The sequence below is a fragment of the Gymnogyps californianus genome, chromosome 1, assembly GCF_018139145.2.
Source record: "Gymnogyps californianus isolate 813 chromosome 1, ASM1813914v2, whole genome shotgun sequence".
In the NCBI taxonomy this organism is placed as follows: Eukaryota; Metazoa; Chordata; class Aves; order Accipitriformes; family Cathartidae; genus Gymnogyps; species Gymnogyps californianus.
Window position 1 is genome coordinate 7,911,557 of NC_059471.1, and position 22,511 is coordinate 7,934,067.

The following is a 22,511-nucleotide window of genomic DNA, read 5'->3' on the forward strand; positions in this document are numbered from 1 at the left end:
CTTCTTGCAAGCTATAACCATTTCTGAGGTTCTCTGAATCACAGAATCATTTAGGTTGGAAAAGACTGTTGAGATCAAGTCCAACCATAAACCTAACACTGCCAAGTCCACCACTAAACCATGTCCCTAAGCGCCACATCTACAGTCTTTTAAATGCCTCCAGGGATGGTGACTCAACCACTTCCCTGGGCAGCCTGTTCCAATGCTTCACAACCCTTCTGGTGAAGAAATTTTTCCTAATATCCAGTCTAAACCTCCCCTGGTGCAGCACGAGGCCGTTTCCTCTTGTCCTATCGCTTGTTTCTTGGGAAAAGAGACTGACACCCACCTCAGTACAACCTCCTTTCAGGTAGTTGTAGAGAGCGATAAGGTCTCCCCTGAGCCTCCTCTTCTCCAGGCTAAACAACCCCAGTTCCCTCAGCCGCTCCTCATAAGACTTGTGCTCTAGACCCTTCACCAGCTTCGCTGCCCTTCTTTGGACGCAGAATGATTTGGGTTGATCTTTTGCACTGTTCCTACATGAGAGTTTAGCAGTTGGTGACGTAGGAGATAACAGCTCATCTACTACATCATCCCACACGCACTGAAGTGGGCTCTAGAGACTGAATTTCTCCTCTTTAGCTCTGATACAAGGCTTATGCTGTTAGTCAGTGTGCCTCTCCCTCAGTCTGTGCACAGAAAAACATGGAATTTTTTTTCAGTACCTTTGAAATTCTCAGAGATTAAGTTTCCTTTGGTAACTAAGGAGAGGACAGATCAGGATTCAAGCACTAGCAAATTAACCTTTAAGTGCAAGGATTTCTTATTGAAATCAAAACTCTCAAAATATTATGCACAATGAGGGTTCCAAAGGGAAAAGAATTTCACAGTAGCACACAGATGAGAGAAAAATCTTTATATGTAAAGACACAAAATGTTTTTAGGCATGGAGGAGAGGTCAGGATTGCCGTTTCCAACCACAACGTGCCCCATAACCTAGTGAACTCTTCAGCCCTGAGTGAGGCTTGGAGGCCCACCACTGCAGTTCATCCGGCACCTCAGGAAGGAGTCACTTCCTGGCTTATTTAGGAATGACTTGAAGATGAAAATCAAGGGGCCTAGCACCTGTCTGCAGCTGAGAAGTACTTCTCCCAGAGACTGTATTCTGCTTCCACGCTGAAGGTCCTATCTGATCATTTTGGGAGGTAAGGTGCTTTTTTTTTTCCCCCTCCCAAGGCAGTAGTACAAAATAGACTAGTAGATGGGGATACTTTTTTCAGACCTAGGAGGGCCTATGACATCGCTGCAGTTAACTCTTGAAACGCCACCTTATAATTTGCAAAGCTGTGGCTAAACTACTACTTGGACAGGAAAAGAAGTTTTTCTAGTTTGTTGTTTTTTTTTTTTTTTAAATGCTGCTGCTGTGATTTAAAAATATTTTCTATCCCAGAGAACTAGAGAACGAAAAAAATAGTTCAGTGAAATGCAGAGAGCCACAACTCATCTGTGGAGCTGGGCTGTGCAAACACTTTGCATTGCATTGTCTAGAAAACTGCCATTGTACCTCCTCAGTCTGCCTGCCCCTCATCAGAGGTTCATTCCTCAGCGTAGTCTCACAAACACTCCTCCAGGGCTGCAGGCTGGTTTCTTCTTTACTTTCTTTTTCTCTTTGCAAGACTTGGAGGTGGTCTCAGCTTCCTGAAACAAAGGACGTTGCAGCCATTAAATTGCAATCACTTAAACCTGCTACCTTATAAGACAGGATTTAAAAATACATGGCTTTGAGTAACCACAGAATATTGTGTTCAAACTGAAGCTGAGGGCAGAGCGTAGTCCCAGGGCAGGGGATGACAGTCACGGCAGGGTAAGATTGGAAGGCCCTTTGGTTGTAGCAGTCACTCAGAAGAGAAGTTTTTGAAAACAAACCTGCCTCAATAGAAGTTGTCTCCACTCCCAGCTAGTAAACCTAATGCCCAGCTGCACTTTTTCAGACTGCTGCTTGAAAAAAAAACTGACTACAGCCACTCTTCCACCCTAGAAATGGGTCACTCTATGCCATAGTTGTCCTAGATTTTTAAACCTGCCAGGGGAGTAGAATGGGTCATGTCTTAAAGCGAGCTGTGGAAGTACAAAGTGGCTTCTCTTTCAAAGGTGAAGGCACCTGGCTGGCCTGAAGGTCTCAGCAGCATGGAAAAGACCAGTCCCAAGGATACAGTGGGAAGCAAACACCTGTAGGAGCATCGCAGCTTGTATGTGGTGGTGGGGAAACTGGGCACAGGCTAAAGGAAAGGGAAAAAAGGCCCAGGAGGGCAGGAAAGGTGCAGAAACAATCCTGCAAGGGGGGGCAGGAGGAAGAAAGCGGGCAAGGGGGATAGGAGAGAGATGGAAAGAACTGTGCAATGTGGTTGTGCCAGACCACATTGCGTTGCTGAAGCACACACGGGCGTGTGAGAACGTAAGCTGTGAAGCTAACATCCTGCACAAATGTGTGACACAGGCACCACAGCGACCTGAAGGCCACGCTGCACACGCAGCCATGCTGTGTTAGCCTGGGATCAGATGGTGGCAACAGAAGGACTAAAATTCTTGGGACGGAAATTCCTCTGTCCTTCTCCAAGGATGTGCAGCACAGCGCAGTCCACAGCTCCTGCTCCCAGCTGCCTAGGGGTGGCATCACCTCTGCTCTCAAGTGGCCTGAAATGGCCTACACGTTTCAATGGCCAAATCCACACACAGCTTAAATGCTAACAAAACTGAGCTCTAAGTGCTTGATTCCTGCTCAGAGCATCCATCAAGCATTCTTCCTCATCACACTCAGAAAAGGACCATTATCTAGTAGGGACACTCCAAGCACCTGGGCCTCATTCAAACCTGGCTGAAGAAGGCAGTAACATTACCCTTTTTATCCAGCAACCCAATTTCTCCTCCAAGAAATATGTAAATGTTTCATGTGAAGCACAGGCCAACTCTCCCCTCCTGCATGACTGCTGTAATAATCAGCTTATAAAGCTGTTTTTCTCTCACTCGCTCCCTCTGGACCAGTGAATACTGAAATACAGCGGTCACACTGCACATCTGCCAGCAGGGGAATGAATATGGCTCCGTCTCAGGAAAGCAGACGTCGTGCTGGTTAGACTGTCCCTCCGGGATGGGTATTCTGGGCTCCTCTAGGCAGAGGAAGGAGCTAAATCTGAGTCGCGCACGTTGTCAGTGACTAGTCCTTGCCTGACTTTTTTATACTGGTTATAGCAGGGCCCTACAAACAGCTACACAGTCAAGGCAGTGCAATGGTCGAGGAAGTTCAGCGAAGCTCCAAGAACAGCCAGGCTGGCAGGGCCATGAGCCTTTTCCACTGGCTGTATCCTTGGAAGAACCAGCAGTGTTACTGCACACCAGTTCCCACAACCCATAGCAGGAGGAATTTAGGTGCCTCACCCAAGGCTGCCAACTGACTGGATGGAAAAGATCTGAAAAATGGGGTCAAGTGGGAAATGACATACCTGAACTCAGCCTGAACTCAGCCACTGCACGCAGCAATACAGTACTGTACTACAGTTCTCCACCAACTCACTTCCCAATCTGGTGTAAAAGGGAGGAAAACAAACCAGTTCTGAAGGAGAGTTTTGAAGCAAAAGAAATATCCTACAACATATGCTGCAACTGCTACAAACCGTGCCAGCTGGGGGTGAGGGGTTGACACATCAGGTTGACACCTGATGTGAGCAGCCAGAAAGGCAGCTTGGTTAGAAGGGGAAAACTACTGAACGGAAGAAACTGCCTGCTGAAAAATACTGACGGAGGAAATGTCTGCCAGCCTGGGAACTGTGAGGCTGGGAACCAGAAACATCCCTGAAAAGTGCAGCTGGCCTCTTCGAAGTACAGCTGTGGTACCTAGAAATCAGAGGCATCCTGAGATACCACCGATAAGCACAAAACCAAGGGACTGTAAAGGCAATTCATTGTCTGAAAAGGTGGAAAATAGTCTGGGAAAATAAAAAATGGTCTGAAAGAACAGAAATCTCATCATCTATTGGCTGTTACAGGTGAAAAGTAGAAAATTAGAAACATCAGCATCTATTGGCTGCTTGCAGTGGCGGTGTCCTCCGTCTATGTCTCAATGATATAAAAAGGGCTTAATTTTTAACCCAAAATGGAGCCTCTCTCTCTGAGAACTTCCCGTGCCACACATACTTTTCCTTTCCTAAACAGGCTGAATTCTCCACACGAACTTTCTACGAGATCTTGGACTCTCACTCAGGACGCCTGGCTGACTCCAGACTCTGTGACGCATATCATCTTTGAAGCCAGACCCTGCTATTTTCTTGGTCCCCCTCTGGGCCCACTTTTGGGGTTCAGTTTGTCCTCCCCTCTTTTGGGGATGGTTGGGTCCCCCTCTGGGATCAGTTTGTCCTCCCCTCTAGGATGGTTTGGCCCCTTCTGAAATCTAATTCACTTCATACCGATATTATATATCCTTATAGGTAATCAATCATAAGTACATCAGCTGTTATATTGTTGATAAGCTTGCTTCACTAATGCTAAGTTTGTAGTAACCTGTATTAGTATATACCTACTTGGTTATTGCTATATTATTGATTGTTGCTCTACCGCTGATTGCTACCATACTATTGATTGATACTATATTATTGATTGATAATAGTACTTTGTAATAGCTTGAGATATATATATTTGCTTTATTAATCATAGGTATACTTGCTAGTGGTGATTTTGTGGTAGTATACTTGCTGATGGTGATTTCTGTGGTATTTGTGGTAATCTGTACTAAAGTAGAGAAATTTACAGGATAAAAGCTTCTGTGTCCTTGTGGATTACAGAATCCTACAAACCCACAGTTACGATCTCTACACACCCGCAGGCCGGGTAACCCTTTAGGTGGTGACAGCACCTCTCCTGAAGCACCAGTCCAGTCTCAGATACCAGGTACCGGCCAAGATGAACTGTCAGTCACTGCATATGCAGCATGGAAGTACTCGGGGATCAGTCCACTTGCTTTTGTTAATATGAAGATGAAGAATATCAGTGCTTCTCTGCCGGTACAAGGAGAAACTGATATCCTTTCACAGCAGAGACTCTGTCAGGACACGACAAAGGCTACTGCTCACTTCAGTGTCCCAAGCTAAAAGCTGCTAACACATTTACTCCAGTATTTCCTAGCACCATGCCTGGGAATCTTAGTGAGAACAAACATGCACAAGCAACAGGCAGTAGCCTCTGTCCCACGCATTGGGGGAGTTTGTGTGGCACTCACCAGGGGGAGAGCAGGGGGGATGCGGGTTTTCTCCAGGCTCTCTCTAAGGCGGCTTATCTCAGCACGGTAGTCATCCAGTTGGCTCTCCAGCTTCTCCCGCCTGACTCGCTCATATTCCAGCTGGGCCTCCAGCTCCCTCACAGCCCTGCCAAAAGCAAAGGAGACAAAGCAGAGCACAAAGCACATCCAAACCTGCCCTGGCTACTCCACGTGGTCCTGTGCCTTTGCTAAGGAACGGGTTAGTCACAGCGGAAAGCAGGGCAGTACTCCTCACACCAACTGTGTGCTGGGGTGAGCTACAGTGTGCTCCTGCCTCAAGACCCTTTGTAACAAACAGCTCTAAACAGCTGTTTTTCTTTCTTCACTCTCAGCTGTGCTCAGCGCAATCTGACCACGAGATGGAGACGTCTTCCCACACACTGAGCCAGACGCTAGGGTCTTGGGTAGGCTGTAACCCAGGTCCATCTCCAACTGCAGAAGAGGGAGAAGTGCCCAAGGAGCAAAAAGGTTCGTATGAAACAGACAAAAAGCATAAAACTGGGATTTTGGAGGGGTCAGGGGCAGCTTTTTCGTTTACATCCTGGTGGCTCTACATCCTTCCTATTGATTGGCTTAGCCACAGATGAGGAATACTCAAATGACAGCCTGCATGACACTTACTAAAGGGAAAATGAAGCACTGGCTGATAAACAGTTGCACAAGATCTCATCGGTCACACCCACAACGGCTCCTAAATTAATTGAGATTCCTGGAACTGGTTAGCTGAGACATAATTTACATATATTCTTATTATAACAGCAATTGACCTCAGCAACTGAGTCATCTGGAGTTGAGCTGGCTCTCCTCTGTATCAGGATGAATTAGCACAGCTACAAAGATGGAAGATTGGTAAAAGGAAAAGGGAGATATATGCCCTGCGGATTCAAACAGCATGGCAGGAAAGCTCTCAGCAAGAGCTACCACATTTCCCGGACTGAAGTATTCCTGACTCACGCAGCCCAAAGCTACGCGGCTGTATCATCAGCCTTACTGACGCTGTAAGAATGGCCTGTGCTTATGCCGGGAAATCAGTGCTCGGGGGACAGGCTGACTTCTTGCATACTTCAGATTAATGAGACACAGCTCCAAAACCGTATCACACACACATGGTGGCAATTTTTTCCATGCAATGCAGCCTGGTCAAAGCACTGTGCGCAGTGGTTCACACCAGGCCTCTTACAGCCAGAAGACCTGGACTAAAGCAGAAATCTTCAAAATCTGCTACAGTGGCCTTCCCAAGTGGCAACTCTTGCTTTTCATCTAGCACAATGGTGTTGTCATTAAATATTTTTAAATAATAAGGTTTTGTCACATATGATACAAGCATCTTGGGGTTTATCCACAGGTAGGTACCCTGAGAAGTGTAGGTAGGTATGCTGAGAAGCAGTATTTCCATTTCAAAAGGCCAATGTGGAGCTAGGGATGCTTTCTGGCCTCCACAGGTGAGAGAGACCCTTCAGAGATCCTCACAATTTTTCTAGTTTAGCCGCACATGCCACAGAAAGCAAAACCCCTTAAAGAGCCTTATCAGAGCCCTCCAACAGGCACTGCTAGCTTTTGAGTAGCTGCTCTATCCAAAATGAACTCTAATTTCTGCCATTAGTCAACAGTGACTTTTCCATCATTGCAAACAGATTGCTCTGACCTTCCATCAACACCTGAGCTGGTCACCCTCCTCCTTTAAAGCCAGGAAAGACACTCCTAGGAGTGATGAATCTCATCCTGAAGTACATGTCTAATTATGCCCTGAAAGTGCCTACATCTCTCCAAGAAGTCTAAAAAGGAGCTCAAGGTAACTAACTCGGATGTAGATATCTGTATTGCAGACGTATCAAGTTAAGGAAGATGGACTTTCAGCCTGGGCTGAGTCAAAGCGTGATCTGGAACCAAAAGAAATCCTGACCTCAGTTTGTTGGCTCATAGACGGCTGTAAAACAAACGACTGACTTACTACCAATCTATGACTCCTATTACCTGCTCCAGATCTACACAGACTGGTAAGTCTGCTGTCTTCCTGATGGCATACAAGCCCTCCAGATACAGTCTCCTCTCAGTGACCAAATAAAGTGGTTTGGGGTGGCCCAAACACATAATGGACGTGGCTATCTAGAGAGACTGAGAACAGTGGGTAGCCAAATCTTTGACAGGTAGAGGTGGAGAGAGGGCTGTCTTTTGCATGCTGCATTATTGTTTAAGCTCTAAATCTTTGATAGACAGAAGGGCTTTTCTTTGAAACTTAGACAGTCTGCCCATCAAATCACCTGACCAATCTAACAGAACCCTTTCATTTAATGGAGACCCTGAGAATTAAACAGACATTATGAAAAGTGCTTCACGTGCAATGGCAGATTTGCTGAGATTTCTTTTTTCTGTGGTCTGGATGTGAGCTAATGCTTTCTTGAGCATAGAAATATATTGCCCTTGACACAGAAATGTAGCAGGTCATTGAATAATTTCTGCTGTATATGCACTTCCATCCAAGCCATGCTAAGACTAATGCCTTTTTTCAGATTTATTAAAATTCACACATGTATTTGGCATCCTCAATGCAAACAACAGCCAGGACTTATCAGACCTACTGCACATATGCTGCAGGAAAACCTGAAGGCCAAATAGATGATCTTGCACAAGAAGTATGGAGCCATCAAACACTTGTGTTGTGCTGTGGGGCTGATCCTGGTAGTAGAAGTTTAGAAATCGTCAGACAAATTGCTGAAGTCTGTTTCTTTTTGGCCTGGCTAAAGTTAGTAAGTGGAAAAGAGAGAATGGCCAAAGCAATTTAACCCTAAGTTAGCCTTAAAGAAGGCTTTAAAATGGGCCTCACAGAGTTAAACATTAGCAAGGCAAATTAACCTTACTTCTCAACTTCCTTTTCTTCTTTTTTCATCTTCTTCTCCTCTTCAGTTATTCCTCCCAGCTGTCTGTAGTTGCTGTAGGCAATTTCTAGAAGTTGCTGAAGTTCCTGAATCTTGCGATAGGCCCTTACTGTAAGACAGAGTTCTCCAGGTAGGTAAAATGCATGGAGAAGACAGTCATGCTGGAATCCAATAGTCTGGAAAATAGTCTCACAAACACAGAGCAGAAATCGCACTGCTCAGCAAATACTGAGCTACACCTGACACCCACACAGCAAACATCTCAAAAACAAGTAGCAATTCAACATGGTTTCACCAACACGGATTAAAACAGCGTAACAATTATGTTCTGATTGTCCTGCTATGCTTTCTGATTTTCCACAATTTGTTTGAATGCTCAGTGGTACAGATATCCTTGCAACTGTCTCATCTTACAACAAAAAAGTCACAGCAGTTGGCAGAAACTGTGCAACTAGGACTATACTGTCTTGAGACTACCTTTTTCAAATAAGGAGTGATGGAAAGACAGTGCTTACTGCGTGCGTTCCTTTTCTCTGCTTTATCCAGGGTTAAATCTTCTTTGCTATCTGTACTTCCTTCCACACCATGTCTTTCAAAAAACTTTATGTTGTTTGCATCTAGTTCTTCATCACCAGAGTTACTGTCTCCAGTTCTTTGTGTCAAAAGTTCCACAGCTGCCAGTTGGGCAAATCTGCACAGAGAACAGTTAACCTACACTGAAACATCCCCATCATCTGGAAAAATGCATGGAATGATTGATAGAAACTCTCTGAAACTCTTCAGGTTCCCTTTTATCGGAGGGGGTTTCAGGATTAAAGGAAGCACTGGTACACAACCTATGAGCAGCTAATCTGCTTTTTCTAGTATTCTGATGGCATGAGCTCTGCCTCAGTGGAATCTTATGACAATGACTCCTACATCAGAGGTATCTTTTCCTTTGCAGGATTTCTTAATTGAATCTCTTCAGAAACTGCATTATTTTTATTAATGCAAAAATCGCTGGCCTTCGCTACTTCTCATTTACTTTGTACAGCAATGTGTGAGCATACTGGCTCACAACTTTCCTTTTGCAATCAGCTAGTTTTCATCTTTTATGTCTGACCTTGCTAAAAAAAAAAATCTAATTAAGTGAAAATTAAAACCTTTTATAGCTACAATACAGGTTTGCTTATCACTCAGAGCTGGAATTCATGGGCCCGATCTGTTCTTGCTCCATCACTGAAAATCAGGATTAATTCCAACAAAGCTGACATGATATTGATATATAAATAGTAAATAAATAAATGACAGAGCTACAGGATATGTACTGCTACCTCTTGGCTACATCCTTTGGCGTCTCTCCAGCATCATTTGTAATGTCACAGTCAGCTCCCATTTCAATCAACCACCGTAAGCAATGGATATGCCCCTGTCCAGCAGCTAAGGGAAGGAAGGTGCACACAAGTCAGTTATATACAACTGAAGTGTTTCAAACCTATAATGTCCTCCTCTTGTTATTACTTGACATGCCAGAGGTTGGGTTCACTAAGACACCACAGTGGAGATGATAGATACTATTTCAAGAGAAGCCTGTATGTCAAGATGCTGAAGTCACATGGGTACACGCAGTTTTGTGGAAGATCATGCAATGTGGTTTTGTGACTCTTTCTAGTTCCAGAAATCTACTGGCAACTCTTCCTGGACACAAGTTAAACTAAACTTGCCCAGTCTCATGCGCTGAGCATGAGACACACAAATAACCGCTGCCTCACACTCTCTTGCAGTAAGGCCTGTATGTCATAGATTTGCAGCAAAGCACTGTCAACCGCTCTCTGGCTTTGGGCTCCCATATATCAGACACAGCCGAGTGCCCCAATCTGTGGTGTGTGGTGCTGTCTCATGGAGGAGAGAAGCCAGGGCTTTGTGCTGGAGCTATAGGTACATCATTTCTTGGGCCACTTAAGGCAACACTTCTCAGCTGCAGCCTAACACAACAGCTTTGCCTAGTCATATCATCTGGCACGGCTACTGCTCATACCACATGGTGCCAGGAATGATGTCTCACATACGGAAAATGGTATTTGGCATGTCTAGCTGAAACCTGTAAGCTGTTTTTCCAAGGAAGAATAAATCCATTTCTTGACAGCACCCCCTCTGGATGTTTGCAATATTTGTTTTCTTACTGAGATAAGGAAATGAAATTACAGTATCAGCCGTAGTATTTCCCCATAACACCAACATTGCATGTAAAGATTGGAGATGAAACAATTGTAGGTTAGCACCATTCCAAGAAAAGAGGGTGGGAAAGAATGTAGAAAACATTTTTAAAATCACTACATATCAATTTTTTTAATGAGAACCTCAATTATGTTTTTAAAAATTCTGCCATTTATATCTAGTCAAAAAGAAATGTGGGAAATAGTGTTAAAAGCATATTACAAAAATACCTCCCTCTTTCTTTCCTCTCCTATTTCTTCTTTCAGACATTACTATGAAACCCCCAAACACAAGAGGACCATTTTTCTGTAATGCTAGCACTCCACTACATCTCAAGGTGTTAGATACCAGAAGTTTACCTTCTGTCACAGAGTCCTACCAAATGACTTCGTTGTGGTTTTTCCAACACATCTCCACCATACTGACATGTTCAGTAAATAAAGGCCCAGGCCACAATACAGATCATTCTTATACCTAGCGAGCCAATGTTTCTAAAAGTCACATCTCGCCTGATAAAAAAAAATATTTAGTTTTCAGTTTAGATGTCGTTTTCTCTTTAATATAAACTCTTCTTTCTTGACTTCAGCTTGGTTATTTTGTTTTTAAAGTGGCACCTACGCACACATACATCACAAAATACGTTTTTCAGGGTTGCCCTTTCGAGCCCTCAGGAAATGAGATGCTGTTTTTCATGAAGTTTATCTGATGAGCAGCCACTTGAAAAACTAAGTAAACAAGTCAGCAACAAACAGTAACAAGCTGAAACACAGATCATAATTACTGACCTTTGTGCATGAGAGTGGATCCCTTATCATCCCGCTCATTAATATTGATTACTCCACTTCTCACTAATCTTCTAAGCACTAACAAGTCCCCTTTGAAAGCAGCGCCATGAGCTGGGAAAGCTAAAACTGAAAATGAAATGCACATGTTTCCAAATAGATGCCATTAATTCCACTAAACATGCTCCTATTTGTCGCTCACAGCTTGCCTCTCATAGCAACTTATGCATGGACACTTCATAGCTCTAGTTAGCAAGGTTAATGCACCCGTAATCAGTTAAAATGCAGCTGCATAACTAGCACTGTTCATCATAGACTTGACTAAACATGTATTGGTTATGGCAACAGGCATCTTATACAGCTAAGAGATTAATTTCATAGACCTGAAATAACAAGTATACCTTTGTTTTACGGTTGATGTTGTATTACTGGTGGTAACTGGCATCATTTGCCTATTTTGAATTCCATAGTCTAACCAAATATATAAACTATTTTACTTCTCCTTGCTTAAAAACTACCCACACAGACAATTTGATTTTTCTAGTTACTTTATATAGACGGGGAGTTCTGACATATATACATATATGTATAATGAAAAAAGACTAGCAGATAAGGACAGTAAGCGCCTGGAAAAAGTAGAGAGGTGAAGGTGCAGTTCTCCTTACAGACCTTGCCACACTTGCATCCTTCGGCTGTTCTGACTGCAGTAGTATTGCTGGTTAGTAAGTAACCTTAAATTCAGTGGGACATTTCCAGGCTAAGCTGCTATTCAATGCAAGTAAGGGATTCAGAGCAGGCAAATCTGCAAACTCCTAAAAATTATACAGTTTTTCTGGATCTGTGCTGAAGTCTAAGAAGAAAATGGATAACTTGGTATTTATAGTGCAACACAGTGTGACAAGTTTTATTTTGATCATGGGCAAAACTAAGACATTTATAAAATCACACTGAGTATCCCAGTCTTTAGCTATCAGTAGGTGTAGTAAGCATTGAAAAGAACAGCTTTTCCTTATATTGGTAATTTAAATGTTATACTTCTGCTCATACAAGTTTTTGCGATCAAGCATTTCTATAGAATTAAAATGCCTATTTTAACAGTATCTTGATCCATACTCACCTTCCTGTGTCTCCAGATGCTCCCTCTCTTTTTCCACACCATCAATATATTGCAGAATATTATCTTTATAGAACCGTTCAGCCAAGTCCCTTGGAGTCTCTCCTTGGTCATTCCTGGCTTTCAGTGTGTGCATGACACTGGCCATTTTACTGACCAAGAACTTAAAGCAATGCAAGTGTCCTTCCACTGCTGCCAGATGAGCTATAGCACAAGGTGAAACAATATATGTTAGAGCAGAGCACTGCTGCCCAAGAAAGCAGTGCTCTCACCACCAGTTAGATCTAGTTCATCTACCAGCACTTCAGCCATCCAACACTGCACAACAAGTAGGAGCAGCCTCAGTTGAATAGGCGATGTTCAGCTCCTATCCAGGACAGAGTTCAGCTCTATGCAAAGCAGGTAAAAGAAAGCTGTCAAGGACAGGATCTGCAAAGAAGATTCCCTGGCAGAGCTGATTGCAGGAGACAACACAACACTGTCAAGAGACCATTGAGCACTAGCTAGGAGAGTGCACTGCTGGGGTCCCATCTTCCCCATGAACACAAATCTCACTCTTCAGCAGCTGTCTCTGACTTCGCTGTCCTAGGGATACTCATTACAGAGGGCCAGTAAGCGGTGTCCTTGCTTAGGAGTTAAGGCCATTTCTGCTTTAGTCCCACCTCTACTGTGCCACCACAGACAAGTTGCATCACACCCTCAGTTACCCAACCTATAAAATGAGGACAGTGACATTCACTCTACTGGGTAAAGTATTTGAAGGTACATCCCATGACAGAGGCTTCTATTCACAGTACTTCTATTACAGGTTTTTTTCCTCCAACTGTTGTAGACAGTTGCTGCGTCCAGGAGCTGCTCAACCTCACCACGGCAGTGACTGCTTCCCTGTGGGGGTCAAGTGTTTCCTCCCCTGTCCTTTAGGCTATGCTGAGGTTTAGTTATTTAATACTACTAGAGTGCTGGGCCTATAACAAAGTAAGGGGTACAAAACACATGCTCATTATTTTGAAATGAGTGGTATTCTCTAGTCCCATTAATGGGAAGAAGTTGCCAAATAAATGCTTATTATGTGTTACCACTCCATGAAAATGCTCTGTAAAAGATGGCTGATGTTCTACAGGCAAAAGGATTAGTTTGTCTCCAGGCAAGAATCTCATTATCTTCATAATTAATAAACGATGTACCCAGGACCAAAAAAAAAAAACATGTCACTTAATTTTTGGCACATGCAAGTCCTCTATTGCAAACCATCCACAGCTTTCCAGAGCGTAATTGCTCTAAAACATGATGGATATTCATTTTACAGCAAAATGACAACACTTAGGTACAGATGATTGCTAAAATTTAATGCAACAAAATCTGAGCTTCACTGAAATCAGGGCAGTTTTTCCCACTGTCTTAATTTTATTCAGTGAGTTAGTTACTCAGGGAGAAGTGAAAAGAAGAGGTATCTTGTTAAAGGTAAGTACTGATTACTAGTCAGCTGGTGAAAAACTGACTCAACCCTTATGAATCCACTTTCAGATACCTAAAATCTCAGGGATAAAACTTCACCTTTTGGGGTGAAACTTTTTCTTTTTATCAGATGTCTGTCCTGTGCAGAAAGCAGTCAGAAAAGCTCAACGTTCTCTTCAAAGATGGCAAGGAGAAAATAGATTAAAGAGTTTTATTCTGTCCATGTCTTTTTGCACAGTTTCTGTGGGATGCTGTGGAGGCACATAAAGGAGCTTTTCATAGCTGGCTTTTAACCTGTGTGTTTCTTAGTAGCTAGTGCTCAACATATAACTGTGCTGTACCATCTCAGGCATGCTGAGCACTTGCAGTTGAGACTAAAGCCAAAGGGTACTGTGATGTTAACACAAAATATGCAGCTTAGTGCCAAGAACTTTGAAGAACCTTGTCTCGGGCACCACAAATGGGCAGTGGGTAGCTGGTGTTAGTATCCCGACTTCTCTGTGTTTCATCTCGCCTTTTATAAAATCAGGCTAACACCATTCGTTCTTCTCAAAGTCGCAAGTGAAAAAACGGTGTCTGTGAAAAATTCAGATGTTGCGCTACGATTAAATTAATATTATATGTAGAACAGGTTTAACTAGTGAGCAATAAAAGAAGCATGGATATGGCCAAAAACCAAATACAGAGAGAAAACAAAATGTTGAATTAATGAGCACAGCCCATTCTGTACACTGAATGAGCCACAGTTCTTCCCAAAAATGAGCATGCTATAGGTAATTAAAGCCTTTACTGTAACACACACATGCAAAAGGTGCAGCCAAGTTTTAGGTGTATGGCATCGCAACCTCAGTAAATTTCTTTCAATATACTGTTAGGAAAAATTATAGCACTGTCCAGCTAATCTTGAAGCTGAAATACGTAAAGATGATTTAAGTTCACTTCGCTGTTTCAGAAGCTGAGGAAAAGCTGGTCTGTACATCATACCACTTTAATCTTTAACCACATTAATCTTTAACTAGCAATGTTCCAAAGCATCTTCTTTCCTTTGGATGATAACATGATCACATGAAACAGAACAAAGGCTGGAGGATCAAGCTTCTGTAGATGTCAAAATAACAACAAAACCAATTTTCTACTAACCAGTATATACAGAGCATTTAAGTAGAACTGTGCTGGCATTTGCCACCTCTCCATTAAAGTCTGTTATCAGAGAAGTGTTCCCAAATGCAAACAAAGCTACCTTCTACACTGCCACCAGGGTGCCTACCATCATAACCCCTTATTGCTAAAACACCAGATGTCCTGCTGGGATGCAAGAGCCTCACATCCTTTAACAAGACCCAGGTTTGCAAAACAGAACATAGATACCAGTTTACTAGGTAAGCAGTGCTTAACAGGGTAAAAGATTTTAAGAAGGAATTTAAAAAGATAGCTCTAAACAAGTTACAGAGAAAAAAAATATGCTATTTGGAACAAGTAATGTGACAAACCATAAGAAGGAAAATGCTAAAAGGGAAAGGATGCAATGAGAACCCCGGATATGAACAATACCATTCAACTTCCGGAGGATATTGAGGCAGTGGTGTGGAAGGCAGAGGGACACTGGAGAAACTACGAAGAGCAAGGAATAACTGTCCATTTTTTGTGCTAAAGCGACTACGCTCATGATTATGAAAAGAGTACAGATTACAGATCATACAGAAATACCGGTATTCCAGAAATCAAGATGAAGAAATCACAGGTAAATGCGAACAAGGGTTTTACCAAATCAGTTAAGAAACAGTGGGATACAAAAACCTGCATATGAATATGCCAGAATCTGATCACACTGGCACAGCCATTAGAGCCTGGCACAAATTCAAAAAGGAGCACACGGCAGCTGAAACTGCCTCCTGCTCCACCTACCCTTCTCCTCCTGTGACCTCCATTGGCACATGCGCTCCATCACATGCATAGGAGATGCTGCCCACCTACACAGCGCTCTCAACCAGGCTCAGCCTGCTCCCTATTCCAGCGCCCGTGAGCTCTGATCCTTGCCAGCAGCAGCAGCAGGAGGTGAACAGGATACTGTCACCGACACATAAATACTTTGGATTTTATAAATCCCCCCATCATTATATAAATGGAATAACTATGTTGATTGCATGGAATCAAATAGCAAACGCGGCTAGTGTGCATTACTTAAAATTTGCTACAATTATCACATAACACAGCAACTGTAGACCAAAGGTTAAAAAACGTATGATTTATCCTGATATACCTGGAAGGTTTCCATTGTTGTCCACATCATCTATACATGCTCCCCATCTAACAAGAAGCTGCAAACACCCCAAGCGACCATGAAAAGCAGCATAATGAACAGGCTTCCAGTCATTCCTGTCTGAAACATTTACATTCTAAAACGAAAGCAGCAGGTTAATTCGTTCATTTATGAATCTTAGACACAAGACAAATTCTATAAACTGGAATCAGCTGTTCATTGTGTAAAATTATTTAAATCAAATCAAATAATGTTTTTCAAAGTTCATGCCTTGTATGCAGTTCCCATTCCAAGATAGGTACTTTTCACAGGTTCTTGGTTTTATTTAAATAACACACATATAAAAGGTGCATTTTTAGACATACTTCTATCACTGCATTGGTCATTATTCCCCAAGTATGCATCTGGATTAATTTAATTTTTTTTAAGTTTATGTCTTCTTTACTATAGAAGATTTGTACGATTGCAAAAAAAATCACAACCACCACAGCACCTGATCTTCGTTTAATGACATCCTCAGTGGAATGTGGTTTACTCACATTATAGATTCTCTCTAGATTTTTGGATCATTTCCCTAATGTATCTTACAATTAAAAAAAAAAAAGAAATTTACCCTAAAAATAAATTCACCAACAGTAATTAATCTACAGTCCTAAATCTCAGTTTAAGCAAGGGAGTCAAAGCCAAAGATACCAGACTTTGGCTCTGCACTAGGGAACTGCGGGTAAAAGTCTCTCACCGCTCCACTTCGCAGTATGGTTTGCAAGGTGTAAGACTGCCCATGGGCTGCAGCTAAGTGTGACGGCGTGCACCCACGATCATCTTGAGCTTCTGCATTTGCTCCATTTATTAACAAAGCCTAGAAGAAATGCAAAGCAGAAGTTCAGTTCACAAGCTGAAAAAGCAAACATTGCCTAGCAGGAAGACTTGAGATGATCAGCAGGATAACTCTGGGCTGACCTCAAGGCCCTGACACTCCACAAAATAAATCTGTTTGCACAGATAGCACAAATGAGTGCACTGGTTTTAACAAGAGTGACTTGATTCCAGATGTAAAGACATCAAGATGAGATACTCATAGCTCCATTAGGAGCTCTCTCAGCTGATCTTCATAATGAATTTGTCCAAACTGAAGGTCTGAACCTACTTACTTTCGCTTGAGAGTGAATACGTACCTGCATGCAAGCATCCTGACCTCGGATAGCCGCCAGGTGAGCTGCTGTCCAGCCTCCGACAGTTACATGTGTTGTATCAGCTCCATGCCAGAGCAACCAGTGAAGGCACTGCTCAACCAAAACCAAAGTTTTTTATTTAACTATTCTTATCATGTATCTGAGGCAGATTTTAACTATAATTTATCAGTTGATGTTACATTTCAAAACAGTATCGGAATACTTCATTATGGAAATATGACAACCCAGAGCATGCCTTAGCCAGATACTTGTGCATTAGGAAGTTACAGGTAAGTTATACTTTCCAGGCTTCAACCCAAGCGTACAAAAAGTACGAATACCATACTAATTCAGACCCTAGCATTGATTTTACAATATGGCTTCTTAATTTTACTCTTCCAGACTTAAAATGTAATCTGTGAGAGTATTCACATGGCATGAGGTAAAAGCATTGGAAAAAACAATGCAAACATGCTCCCTTGAATTCCAGCTAAAATTACTAGCAGAAAAAATACCACGAACCAAATTCAAAGCCTCATTTAATTTATTAGGCTCCTTAGGTGTACGTAATCCCATCTCTCTTCTCGTCCTTCCACAGCCTAGTTTTGTTTTATTCACCTTTTTCCAGCAGATATTATTGCTTGCAACAGAAAGCTTTATGGACTATCCAAAAACAGCTAGAGGACCAGTTAAAACTTTTTATTACATACTATTATGATTTATTATCCTCTTTTAGGCCAGCCTACAGCTCTGGTTCCTCCACTGTTTCCACCAAGGAGCTTAGCAACAAATAGATGACAGATAATTCAATAAAGTCTAATACATTGATTGCAAAGTAAGAGAGTCAAATGAAAAATGGCAGAATTTAGAGAGGCAGAAAAGGGTGGGTAAGCAATCTATTTTTAGGGTTGACAACATGATGATCAGCATTTTCTTGACAGTTACTGTACATTCCAGAAACAGCACTGCACTTACTACTTCTTGAGTTTAGCAAGAACTTTACATTCTTTCCTTTGGGACATGAATTTTTATGTGGTTATTCATGGCCTTGTTGCTTCAAGGTTAGATTGCTATAAAGATTGTACAAGGAGGCTGCAACAAGAAGGTGAATGTTGTGCTGAATACAGCACTTCGGTCCTTCTGCAAGTTCAAAACATTCATGCAATCACCTGCTGATTTCTCCATCAATATTCAACATTTTCATTTATTAAAATAAAATGTATTAGGACTATTTCTATAGAGAATGAGGCATGGGATAGGACATTGGTAAACGGAATGAACATGTTTTCATGTCACTTCTCTCGTGTTTCAATCACCTTCAGAACATTTTACACATCCTATAGGATTTTCTAGGAGTCCCAAGAGAAGGCGAAAACACAATAGGGACAAAAGAAGGTCATGAGTCTGGAAGGGAGGCCATAAGGCACTTTTTGCTCAGAGTAAGAAAATCACTGATTTTGTAAAATCTTGCAATGTTGACTACGTAAACTGCCTGGGGCTTCAGAAAGGGAAAATTAAAATCTAAAATCCTGTACTTCTGCTCTTGGTGAATATATTTAATGAGAAAAACAGGCAGATATTATTGATTTATCTTGATCAATGCTAGCAATTTTGCGTCCAGCCTCTCGCAAAGAAGGAAAACATTAACTTAGGAAAACCTTGCTGTGTCTGAACACTAACATAATGTTTTACCTCCAGACTTCCAGAGTGCGCAGCACAGTGCAACGGTGTGAATTTGTGGACTAAATCCACCTCATTAATACTGGCTCCACTTTTTATCATTGATGCAAGCTGTTCTACATCACCAGCTTTCACTGCCTGATGCACACTAGTATAATTTTGCTTCTTCTTGACAGCTAGTGACGAATAATAAAAGGGCATTAGTGAGTTCAGCAACATTTAAGAGACAGGAAATAAGTGATGAATCAAAGAAACATCAGAGTGTCACCTTCACAGGAACCAACCGAAATGTTCAGAGTCATATGAGATTGAGATTCGTATCAGCAGGAATCCTAAGTCACCACTTCTGTTTCTCAGAAACAGAGCAATATGCAAAAACCCGAGACAGCCATGCCCCCTCCGGCCCCAGAAAAGGGCCCAAAAGAGTAAGACCCAGAAGAGAGATGACAAGAAGCACAGCAAGAGCAGGAAGCACAGCTACTCCATCTATGTATGCAAATGCAGGAGCAGGTCCAGCCCAACGCTGGCTCTCTTCCGAAACCGTGGGCATCACAAACTCTTTCATTAATCATATTTTCAAGTACAACACCAGGGAGGCTTGGGCAAACAAGCTCTCAGCCATCACTTCCCAGGTGCTCCACATGGCCGTGCTCCTGCTGCTGGCTGCCTAAGGACTTGGCACAGCATGGCATATCACACTGGAGGGCACCAGAGCCTTCACCAAGTGAGCATACCACATAACTGCTCTTGACTGAGCTACACAGATCAGCTTCAGGACAAACTGATGTCAAAATTAAATCTGCTGTGGAAAAGCAGTTCTTTATACAATGTGTTAGTCATCCTGTGTTGCTCTCTTGCTAGAACTACAGCATTGCTCTGTCACGGCTCCCTTTTTGTTAACAGCCTGATATTTTGCTCCCACCAAAGTCAATAACATTTTCACTGACCTCAGTGGCACAGAATCAAATTCTAAATGTAGAAGCAGTGGGGTCAAAAAAAAAAAAAAAAAAATCCATCACCAGGCCATGGGATTAAATAACCTGTGTTCTCCTTCAGGCCTTTCCACTGATTAACTACGTGACTGGAAACAATGGGAGCTACATATCCAAACCCCCTTGCAACATCTTGATATCTTGCCATAACTTGCGAACAGAAATATGTGATGTAAGTAGACCTAATGGCTGAGGGGACTAACTTCAGATAGCCAAGCATAAGAGGAACCTGAAACAATTAGTAATCACCTTCTAGAGTAGTCATCATTCCAGCACCAAAATGCACTAACACTGATTAAACTTCACGCCGTTAGAAGAAGTCTTGAAGAGGTGGGCTACTATTTTGCAAGTCAAGCAAGCATGAAAATGTAGGTCTTAAGGTATTAGTGCCTCAGCTTCTCTGCCTGTGGAGAAGAAATGGTAGTAGTAGTAAAAATTGTTACGCAATTTGTAATAAAACATATTAAAGAATATAAATGAGATACTGCATGAACATGTTTGTGATATATGTAAAAAAGCACTAAATACAATTAAAAACAGCCTTTGCAGTTTAGCAGTGCCTATTTTCATGTAATCTGTAGCATGACAGTAGTGCTCAGGCAGATTTGGAGTTGCCACACAGAGGAAAACAGGGTTGAAGCTGCTTCAGTAATCCAGGCTGACAGTAACACACCCTGTGCTGTAACACACCACTCGATCTTGTGGCTGTTTATCACTCCAGTTCCACCTCCCCCAGCTCAGCAGGCTGTACCGTTGCCCTGCGCAAAGCGGCTTCAGTTAGGAACCAGGACGCCATCATGGAAAATACTGTATGAACAAATAGCAGTAGCATAGAAACACAGAATAATTCAGGTTGGAAGGGACCTCAGGAGGTCATCTAGTTCATGTTTCCAAATAATATTTGAGTATTTTTTGTGGTTTGAGTTGTTTTTTTAAAGAGACAATATCACCAGGACATAATTTTCCCACAAGGGAGCCATTTCTCATTATGCCAAGCGAGGGTTACAGGCTTCAGCACAATTATACAGACTTACATCAGAGGAAGATCTGGCCAATTACACTACTTGCCAAAGTACTAATGTGTTTAACACAATGTTCCAGTGCAGCAAGTTCAAGGTAATCCTTTTTTTTTTTTTTTTTTTATCCAGAAGAAAAGCAAACGACAAGGCCCGCCAACAGAGTGAATTTTGTCTCCCTTCTCCCTCTGGAGACCTACAACTGCATGGAGATCGATGCCAAGTGCTGCTGCATGGCTTCTTGGCGCAGGCCACCACGAACAAGCTGAAGGCAGCTGCCCTGGGACTGAAGTTCAGTAAGCAGCTGTTAACATGAATTCTGTGAAAAACACGTTGATTTTGAAAGTGAAGGACAGGTTTCATAATTTTAGTGCAATTTTTATCAAAACTGTTATCAAATGCTCATTGGACGTTCTAAGAGAAAACTCCTTTGTAGAAAGAATTCAGTAAGCATTTTGAGATGAGTACCTGCCCAAAATTCAATTAAAGAAATTAAGCGAAGAAGAATATGGCTCAGAATGGGGGGAAGAGACAATTTTAGGTTTCCCAATATTTCTGTAACACAAAAAAACCCAGTGCTATGCAGCACGTCTTGGCAGTAGCTCCAGGGGACGAGGGGAGGCTGCCAGCCCCAGCCATGTCACGCTGCCGGCCAAGGCCACGCTACTGGGCCCCGTGCGGGGGCAACGCCACCAGCTTGGGAAGCACAGGCCCGGCCGGCTGAGGCTGGGGGTGTCCGCCGCCGTTATGCTGCCTTTCCCCGCATGTTTGGCGAATATACCGAGCAACTTCGGTATTTTGTGTGGGTGCCGGCGGGGCCCCATGTCACAGACTGGGGATTTCGGGCAAAACAGATCTGGAGAGCCAGAGCCGAGGGAGCGCGGCCGCGGGCGGGCCCCGTCCCGCTTCGCGCCATGGCGCCGCGGCCCCGCGAGGCTTTCCCCTCACGGCCCAGGCGGGAGAGTGGCCGCTGTGGGGGCGCAGCTACCGCCCGCTGCCGCCGCGGCGGTGCTCGGGGTGCAGCCAGGATGCCCCCAGCCCTGAGAGAAGGAAAGGGGGAAGAAGGAGCGCGGGCGAACCACTCTCACCGGCCGGAAGGGGGGAGGCGGGGGGGCGGCGCGGCGGCGGCCGTCGGCATGGCGGCCCCTCACAGCAGAAGCGGCCGGGAGGCCGCCACTCTCGCCGGGAGCCTGTTTCACTCGCCGCACCCTCCTCCTCCTCCTCCCTGCGCCCGACGCCGCAGAGGGGTTGCTATGGGCACAGTGCGCGTTTCCCCCGGGCTCGCCGAGCCGTCCCCACGGGGAGGCGGCGGCGGGAGGAAAATGGCGGGCAGGGCGGGAGAGGCGGTGTGTGCCCGCCGGGAGCGGAGGCGAGGGGCGGCCATGGTGCTTCGGTGGGAGAGGAGAGAGCGCGGGGCCGGGGCGGCGGAGCCCGGGCGGCGGAGCCCGCTCTCCCTCGGGGAGGGAGGACTGCCCGGCGTTTTTGCAGATAGGGTTCATCCGATTGAGCTGCAATACAGTTGCCTGTGGATGGCTGTAGTGCATGAGAGGTAGGATAGCAGGGAAAGGACGGCGTGGGGGAACTTGCATTGCCGGGTGGTGCTTTTTGGCACCCCTAGGTACTGTCTTCATGTCATTCCCCACGGAGAAGTGTAACAAGTATCCTCATCTCTGAAACCATC

General features: G+C 43.6%; 1 protein-coding gene across 1 annotated transcript; it reads right to left on the bottom strand.

Moving 5' to 3' along the window:
- Window positions 1-1,539: 1,539 nt before the first annotated feature.
- On the bottom strand, window positions 1,540-20,082 carry ANKRD42 (ankyrin repeat domain 42). The gene is made up of 12 exons (XM_050912366.1): window positions 20,064-20,082; window positions 18,835-18,998; window positions 17,146-17,253; window positions 16,710-16,829; window positions 15,971-16,106; window positions 12,259-12,459; window positions 11,145-11,270; window positions 9,477-9,582; window positions 8,679-8,854; window positions 8,146-8,272; window positions 5,249-5,393; window positions 1,540-1,677 (listed from the first exon to the last, which is right to left on the bottom strand). Exons 1-12 carry the CDS (start codon window positions 20,080-20,082, stop codon window positions 1,582-1,584), a joined length of 1,524 nt encoding a protein of 507 aa, XP_050768323.1. The 3' UTR covers window positions 1,540-1,581.
- Window positions 20,083-22,511: the final 2,429 nt, after the last annotated feature.

Excerpts from the sequence above, each read along its gene's own strand:
- ANKRD42 (XM_050912366.1), bottom strand. Across the intron at positions 17,254-18,834 it reads CGCACTCTGGAAGTCTGGAG|TGCCTTCACTGGTTGCTCTG; the intron begins GTAAAACATTAT and ends TTGGTTGAGCAG. Across the intron at positions 11,271-12,258 it reads GCATCTGGAGACACAGGAAG|TTTTAGCTTTCCCAGCTCAT; the intron begins GTGAGTATGGAT and ends TTTCATTTTCAG.